The sequence below is a fragment of the Nanorana parkeri genome, unplaced genomic scaffold (assembly GCF_000935625.1).
Source record: "Nanorana parkeri isolate BGI_ZX_2015 unplaced genomic scaffold, ASM93562v1 scaffold1720, whole genome shotgun sequence".
NCBI classification, from domain to species: Eukaryota; Metazoa; Chordata; class Amphibia; order Anura; family Dicroglossidae; genus Nanorana; species Nanorana parkeri.
The window spans coordinates 125126-134630 of NW_017307988.1; the positions used below are offsets into that span (position 1 = coordinate 125126).

General features: G+C 39.0%; 1 protein-coding gene across 1 annotated transcript in view; it reads right to left on the bottom strand.

The window, feature by feature from the left end:
* The window catches only part of IGDCC3 (immunoglobulin superfamily DCC subclass member 3), a 107577-nt gene that overhangs the window by 82371 nt on the left and 15701 nt on the right, over nucleotides 1-9505 (bottom strand). The window contains exon 2 of the mRNA XM_018571268.1: nucleotides 195-500. Within this exon, the coding sequence (XP_018426770.1) occupies nucleotides 195-500 (306 nt within the window). The remainder of the gene's footprint in view (nucleotides 1-194; nucleotides 501-9505) is intronic.

Genomic DNA, 9505 nt, shown 5'->3' on the forward strand with positions numbered 1-9505 from the left:
TCTTCCTATCTTCATTGGTTTTATGCCATTTTACCTAATACAGTATGGGTGCATAATGATGCCTATGATGAAGTGCTGAAATAAACATGCATTAAGTTGGGGTTATTTACCATACATGTTACCTGAATGGTAATTAGTATATAAAGGGAAGACTAATCTTTAGTGACATCAGTTGTTCAATGATCACAACTCACCAGCTGCCTGCACTCTTGCCTTTCGGCTCACCACAGACCCAAAACGGTTTTGTGCCGCACAGTCATATTCTCCCTGGTTAGATGAGCCGTCATCCTTATTGTTAGTAAAAAAAGGAAGGTAAAGGGAGCCGTTGGGAAGTGGGAATGCATTTGACCCAGTCCAGAGGGGTACACCATTCTTCCTCCAAGTTATAGTGATTGGCTGGACACCATCTGCAGAACACAGCAGAGTTACAGACTGTCCCGGGGTGGCAACTTCATCACTGGGCTCCACTGTAAATGCCAACTCCACTGAATGACCCAAACCTGGGAGAAAACAAAGAAAATGTAAGATTCATTAGACCTTCTGTATCAGTATCTAGAATGCTGTTCATCATACAATGGAAGTCTACTTTTTACATAAAGGTTTGGGCAGCACAATAGCTTAGTGGCTAGAACTTCTGCTTCTTGTAGGACTTGGCTTCTTGGTTTGCATCCCATTCAGGAAACTACCTGCATGGCGTTTTCTCCCTGTGCTTGTGTGGATTTCCTCAAACACTCCAAAGACATGATGGTAAGTTAACTGGCTCTTGTCTAAATTGGTCCTGGTATGTATGTTAGATAGGGATTTTAGATTGTAAGCTCCTTAAGGAAGGACTGATGTGAATGTACAGTACGTGTGTAAATTATTGGTGCTATATAAATACCTGTAATAACTAAATTATTAATTCAGGAGCAATTTAACACAACCTAATCACTCAGCACAATATTGTTATAAACTTCCAAATTTATGTTATAAAGTACCTAACCCAAAATGTCAATTTATATCAGTGTATATATAGTGTTAATGAATACAATTTCACAAACCCAAGCTAGGAGCTGCAAGTTATAATATTCACCTTCAACTCATAGCTGTCCCCCACAGTACTTCTTTTCCATCACTAGATGTATTTAGTCTGACTTTCAGCATCATTTGAGATATTTCCTCTGAGTCCAGGCTGTCATGCGCCCACCCCTTACATGTGACTGGACAGTGAAAGGAGAAGCAGAACAGCATTTAGCTCATCTCTCTGTTATTCAGCTTTCTCCTCCTATCACCATGCTCCTTGCCAGCACATGAAATAATTGGCTCTTTGTAATGCTTCTTCCTCTCATACTCCAGCACTGCTGTACAGGGACTGCAAGAGGTTGATCCCAGGTCACATTCAGGTACTTATGCTACTTGCATTAAAAAATGCACTTAATGATGTATTCATGATTCCAGAGCTGCATTATTGTGTGCTTTTCATATCTACCTAGAATTCTGTTTTAAAATGTGGAAAACATTTATCGAATAAGGTTAATAAACGGGATCGGTATCTGTCAGTTGAGAGCAGAAAATTTAGCAGACAGGCCTTAAACTGTCAGTAACCCCCCCCCAAAAAAAAACAACTTATAGTCATTACAATAAGTATGTATCTAAAACTACCAGTTGATTCTGCCAGTGACTTCCACCTGCTTGTTGGCAGTGGTAACGATCTGCAGGCTTAGCTATCCTCTGCAGCATTGCCAATGCTTATGTGCATGTTCCAGGTGTCTGCGGCCTACAATGCTTTCTAATATTAATGGCCTGGGCTAGGGATACACCAATACTAACCCTGAGTATTTGCTCCGATACTTACATAGTTACATAGTTACATTGTATTTGAGGTTGAATAAAGACATTAGTCCATCAAGTCCAACCTATTAGGATACCCCCGATACCAGAACTTCCAGTCAGAGGGAGATTTCCTCTGACCAGTAGTGCCGCGAGGGAACATGGAGTCGGCTTCCCAGCCAACCAGGAAGTAGTGCGGCAGGTAATGACTCACTGCCTGACTTCCTGATTGGCTTCCCGGCCAAACAGCTGGCTCGATGCTGATTGGCTGTGAAGGATGGAGCTGGCTTCCCTGGCAATCAGTCATTACCCGCCGCCCAGCTTCCTGATTGCCGGGGAAGACGGCTCAATGCTAGCAGAAGCACCGGTATTGGTACTCAATATCGGCGAGTACCGAAAGATAAATATCGGTACTTGTACTCGATACCAAAAAAACGGTATGCGTACATCCCTAGCCTGGGCGGTGGGCTGGAGAAGTTTACCCTGCCATGAACTGTGATGACAGGAAGAGATACTGTCGATCAAATACTCTTATCCACCCCATCAGGCAGTGCTACTGGTGCCATAGGCAGCTTGAAGCCTAAAAGGGCGGGTAACAGTGTTTGATGGACAGTAACACTTCCTGTTCCATACCCATAGCCATAGTGTGATCATGGATAAAAGCCCTAATAAAAGATAATTGAAGAGGATTTTAGTTATTGAAAATGGGGCAAAATCCTTAGTGATGGTGCCAGGTATGTTTTTGTTTGTCCTGCAGGCTTTGCATTTACATACACTTTAAGGACACACAGCAGTTGAACTGCACAACAAACTATGTATTATACAGGATAATACACACCTACAGTACAGATGCTCCTTGGTATACAATGGAGTTATGTTCCGATAAACCCATCGTAAAGCAATCGTATTGCAAACCGAGGAGTTCTATATACATGAGATAGTCAACACTTTATTATCAAATACAGTAGGTCCATCTGTAGGTTAATGTAAGTGTTTTAGTCAAGTTTACAGTAGGCTAAGCTATGATATATACATTACAGTATATACACAACCCAAGGGTCATCTGTATACAGTATATATATGCTGCTATCATATATATGATCGTAAGCCGAACGATCGTAACTCCAGGAGCATCTGTAGTTTATGGGGATAGGAGAAGTTGATGTAGAAATCCTAATGCATATGAAAGCACAGCTCCTTGACTCATATACTTAACTGCTGATGAATGTTCAACAACCTATGTAAATAGATTCAAATTATTCAGCAGCTCTTTACAAGGAATGGTGTACACATATGAGTGCTTATACTAGCTGAGATGACTCTACAATATTACATACTGTATTTTGACATATTATTATTAATATTGTATAAGAAGAACTTAATTGACTTGAAAACGTGGGAGAAAAAAAGTGACACAGCATGCCATGGCAAAATATAGTAGATGTTCTTTGTAATAGGTCATGCTTTAAATAAGGTGTGTGGCTATTCACATAGAGTAGGTATGTTATGTACTGGTAGGCAAACCTTCCCTATCGCACCCAAATTGACCAAGAAGATATGGTCAGGTTTGTTGCCATACCTTCCCCTATCAGAGCCACAGGAATACATATACAGATATATTTTCATTAGGTGGGTCAATTAAAACACAATCTAATTAATACATCAGCCAGCATAAAACTGAAGCATTTGGATGAAATGTACTAAAATATGCAGAGTTTAATTTAGGTGGATATCTTACTGTCTTTCTACACATCAGAAGAAACCCAAACATTGCCAAATCTATTATAACCAAGGAGGTCTTAACTGCAGGCCGGGGGATGTGGCCAGGCCATAGGTTGAAGGGGTTTCTCATTTTTCAATGGCAAAATCCTCTAATTAAAGTAAAAACGACCTGCTTGATTTTCTGAAGCAAAACTATGTATTCCTTTGATATGAACTGAACCCTGTTTAGTAAGTTAAATGAGATCAGTCTCACACATCACATCACATCTGATGTTGGTTATGGCACACTCGCAAGTGGCACTGCCTGTCTTACAGGGCACATGTTAATTTAAATACACCAATTAACTGCTCTATGTAGCCAATCAACCAATGAATACAGATCTATTAAAATATTTAACATTGTTGTAATAATATTAACACAGGGTTACTTACAGTAGCAAAGCTATCTGCTACATCTGTAGCTCATGCTGAGACTGCAGAACAGTGGTCTTCAACCAGTGTCTTGTAAGTCCTTTGATGTTGCGATTGAGGTCCCCTTTACAGGTGCTCAAATTTTTCCACACCTCCTTGTCTAAACATCTTTTGCATAATATGAGCTTTATTGTTTTTATACTTAGTGTGGTTACTTGTTACATGTGGCTCAAACACTAATAAGGGTTAGATAGTCTGAGAGCATTGTGTAGTGAGAAAGGGGTTGTCTCACTCCTGGAGATACATAGCTCTAGTAGTTACCCTTTAAAGTGGTTCGTCTACCATATCCGTAACCAAACAATGATACAAAAAAGGAAACGAAGTTGGACCCACCTTAGAGTGTAGGTGGTCCGAAGGGTTAACCCGCACTCTAAGGTGGGTCCAACTTTGTTTCCTTTTTTGTATGAGAGTATTGTGTAGATCACAAATGGGAGCTTTTTACCATGACCAGTTCTGGAACACAGTTAATTATCAATACAACTCCGTGAAAACGAGTGCAGATTGTGTTACAATCTTCTCCTTTTTCAAGAAAACTGCAATATGCCTTATCAAAAGCAACAGATGTATCACGCACAACCCACACCATTGCATTCCAGTGATGATTTCCTCTTGCATGATGCTGTCTTAATGAATCCAGCCTCATTATTCAATTCAAAGTTGTACTGATGCTTCAAGCATATATGCAAAATTATTTTAGTTCCTGCACTGTCAGGGTGCATGATTTTACCCTAAGACCTATAGCTATTCACAATGCATACCTTTGTACTTTTTGAATATCACTTGAATGCTTGAAGCAGTTTTACAAGGTGGAGTAGGAGTGCTTTTCATATGGATCAGCCACATCAAATGCACAAAGCCACTACCTATAAGATACATTACCGAAACCTTTTATTAAAATGTATATCAAGCAAAGATTTTGTTATTGCTGGGAAAGGATTAGATAGCCTGTTAAGTTTATATTGCTATTTAGGGTTCAGTTAGAATAGGCCCTTAAGCTGGCCATAAAGAGCTTTATTTTCGGCTGATCCCTGTGCAAGCCTACATACATACATAAAGTTTCCAATTGAAAAATTGCCTAAATTTACATAACAATAAATATTTTTTTCAGGATGATATCACGAAAGGATTTAAATAATAACACTGGAATCTGTTCCATTATTAGACTGTTCACATGTATTTTTGTCTAGGGTTAGGGCCTTCTAATGTGTATTGCAGAAGGAAATTTTTGCAACTGACAATTAAAATTCCTATATTCTTTCCTACTTTTTCAAAACAGATATTGTACATGACCCATCACATTAATGGAAAATTCTCTTTAGAAAATAGTGTGCATGTTCAGTGACTAGACAAATCAAGGAATGACCACATAGTTTAAAATATACCAGTTTTAATAATCACATGGACGTGACAATAGACTGCTGAACACATTCAAAAGCTCCCAGTCTGCTCAAACTCAGTCTTTGGCATCCTCTGGGGTCATGATGTTCAGCTTTGTCATTCCTATTATCAGCTGGACAATTGGAAGCCTTAATACAACCTTTTATTACCTGAATTGTTTTCTGTGATTTGTTAACCCACAATTGACTATGGAAGAGCAAACCTGGGTGTGAGAAATTTTCTTTACACATGCAGCTATTGTAAATTTGCCATTGTATCAGCCTCATGTGAATCCCCTTTACAGCAACACTCAGAGGAACCAATTAGGATCTTCTGCAGTGCAGTGAGAAGAGGTAAAAGTGAGCAGAGATGTACTGTCCTATCAGAAAGCTGGGGAGTGTTATTTCTCTGCAGTGGCACTCGAGGACCTGGCTGTTATGTCAAGGAAGGGATCATAATACAAGTAAAACAGTTCACAAATGTGTATTTCGGTGTTTGCCTCTAGTCCAGCTATACTTTTACCTATGGCATGACTAATTTCTATAGTTGGAATGGGTTGAATTGTTTGGGTGCGGTGAGGTTAATGCCTGGGGTTCAGCTCTAACTATAGCCAGTCAAACAGAGTAAGAGAGTAGGAGAGTGGCACAAAAAAATTGGCCTAGGAAGGCAGGAAGCAAAAGGAAGGACTACTTCAGGGTAGTGGAATAAGTTATAGAGAAGATCTAGAACCTGATGAAGGTTTGTTTAGTCTGCAGAAGAAGCACAAAACTAAAGCTCAACTTCTAAGGCCAATCTGAAGACAAAAGTGTCCAACAAGGCACACTGCCAACCTTACTCTAAACCTTCTCATCATATAATAGCACTTGGCTATCTTGCTTGTTCAAGGACAGACAACAAAAAAGCTGCCATCAGGAAACGTATTTACATGCTGTGATCACAAAGAATTTGAAAATTACAATGTTTATAACAAGACAAATCTGACATTGCGGATTTGCTTGTGCTACTCATGCCACTGGTGACATTCTTAAAAATACTATTTAAATTTGACAAAAGTAGACCTGTTGACCTTAGAAAAGCGAGACTTGGGTCATAAGCTTAATATTCAGCTATTACAAAATTGTAAAAGAACATGTATGCTTTCTATTTGTTTTGTTTTGAAAAGGCTAGAAGCAATGCATCTAGACCTTTAAAAGGCACATGAAGGTGAAATCCCATTAATACAGAGGAAGAGCTCAGATTTGGTTCGCTACTTAGTCTACTTACAAAGCAGTATCATGTCCCTCTGCTCTTCAGAAACCACTTATCTCTATGTAAATGTGGATGTGCATAAAGACCAACAGTGTGTCTAGTCCTCATACAGCACTGTCTTAGTCAGCATGAGGATTCCCAGTAGCTGACACAGTTGGAAGTTATTGTGTTACACAGATAATTCATGGATGGAATTCCAGAATTTTTTTCACCCATGTTTTGACTTTTTCCAGCTGTTGCTCATGGACACTCCACCTGTTTTAATAAATTAGTGACTTTCATAATTTCTGTAGTTTCCTTTGGTTTTAAATATGTTAACCCTTTGCTGCTGAGGACACTACAGTTAGGACTAATTGTATCATCACTGGCATTCGTTGGTAACTGATAATACAGGGCCAACTATTACTACCACTCAGCACTTCCACAGCCTTTGAAGAATGCTTTAAAATAGTGTTTTATTTATGACGATGTCCACCCCTTTAGTCAATTCCAGCCCTTAGTCCAATTTGAGTTTTGGGTAAAACACAGTGTGCCCAATCTCCATCTATAGTACTTGTTAGCTGTGAAAGTTTGGAGTAATCCAAAAAAAGGTGCCAGGGCTGCAATGTCAGAGTGGAAAAGGGGTGACTATGATGAGCAGATACTATTGTGTACAGGAACACATGAAGGGAATGTAGAAAAAAATAAGCATTGCAATATCTGAAAATGGTCCAGAAACCAGGATAGAATTCTGAATGAATTTTCTGCCTAATCAGTAACCAGCGGGACTTATGGAAACGACTAGCACTTATGGTGTGAGAACCGAGGCAAGCTGCATAATTTGGGATAAAATGAACAGGATGTAATGGTCACACTGGGATATCATGAGGGCATTCACTAGCATTTAGCTGTGTCGTGTGTAAGGAAGGAATGGATATTTGAATCAGTTATTATTAAATAGGATTGATTTTACGGAGGTCTCAACGTGTCTTGCTCAGCCTTATTCAAAGCATTGCAGTTATGCTTCCTATAATGGATCCTCAACAGAATAAATACTGAACACAGTACAAGATACATGAAGACATTGCTCAGCGAGGAGATCAGAGCCAGGATCTTAAAGTAAGAAATTCCACTGGGGTATCCATTGGTTATAAAAAGCCAATACCCACATAAACCTGACTTTTTCCACCAAGTTAAGATCAGCATATGTAAAGCTGGACTTTTTTTTCTTGATACCTAATCTATCCATAATTGGTATTTATTTATAAATAATATAGTATGCAATTTATCATTGGTAACCAGACACAGAGGAATATTTACATTGTCTAATGCAGTGAAATGTCACCAGACATCTACTGCAGGTGTATCTTCCTAGTGCATGTGTTTGAAATTTCAGCGATTGATTCACCTGTAATGAATATTTGGTGAATGTCCTATTTACTTTTTTTGCAAGTATTCCCCATAGTGTGATCCAAACAACCAGAATCATTCTGCTGATATATGCAGTCATTGTGCCATGTCTATAGCCTAAGTCACCTAAAAGTCAGATTGAGCAGTTTGATGTGCCAGTAGTTAGTTAGCTTTAGATCTGCTCATACAAAATTTTAGGTCAGCTTGGCCAAATCACAGCACTTTAGACTGAGCAACTTCAGCCCATTAGTAGTTACATCATGGCTGAACAAATCCCAGGAGCCAGACAGCCTTAAAAATTACGGCTGGTGCTGAACTTTCGAGGGTTTTCTCTGGTTGTTGTCAATGGAGCTGGCTCTCTCAAAAACACCACTGGCTACTGGGTTGGACAGACTGATTCCTGAATTCCATATTAAATTGTCCACACTTGAGTTACTTGGAATGTGTAAAGGAATCCATCACAATTTGCCCAGAGGTGATTACAGCATATAACTCAAGCTTTTGGCCAAAGCTTCAAATCTTTCACTGGCTTTATGGAGACCCATAACTATTTGTGTAGTGCTGCAACAATGTTCTATAATCTTGTATCCTGGAAATAAAATATTTCCTTTTGTAACCCAACAGGATGCCAAGGCCCTTTCTGGGCTTCATTGCCCTGGAGTAGTAGAGTAGCTAAGAGAATTCTACTGTGTTGCATTTTCGATTAATCACAGGCAATTTCTTAAATCATTTTGACTGGCCATCACTTGTTAAGTCATGTAGCTCAAGGCATAAAGGAAGCTCATCAAGAATGAGTCACAGTTTATGTAAGACATTTCTGTTATGCTGAAAATAACTGCTTATGGCTGAACCTAAAAAGCAGAGCATGTTTATTGATATATACAAAGTAGGCACTTCCATTCAGTACAGAACATCCAGGGTTAAGTCACCTCTAGAACTTGGACTTCAACTGCCAGCTGCCTCCACACTAGGATTTATTTAATTGGTTGAACATCATCCGGTTAATTAGACTAACAAGGGAAAGTTGACTGGTTAGTTTAAACTGTTAGTATTTAAAAAAGACCAGCTTGTTAAAACTTTGCATCAATTTTCTGACAAATTAGATATGACCAAAAAAACGGGAATCGTCTTCTTGTAAAATTATATTTATTGAACATAATTTTCCCTTGAGACAATTAAACTTTTTAAAGAGGAACTTCTCCATTATTTTAATAATGACAACAAAGGCACCTTTAGAAATGTAAAATTGTGTCAGTCTACAAACAGATACTTATACTGTAGATAATTGCAGACTTTTTATTCTTTGCATACCTTATTTTTCTTTTCCTCCCCATTCTTCTCATTGTGGCCATTTTTTACTAAGGATAGATGAATCCATCTCACTTTACTCCCTGCAACTCTGATTCTGCCACCTAGAACATGTGACCATGCACATCATTACGGGGGGGGGGGGGGCTTTTCCCCTGAGATTTTGCATTTTAGAAAGAAG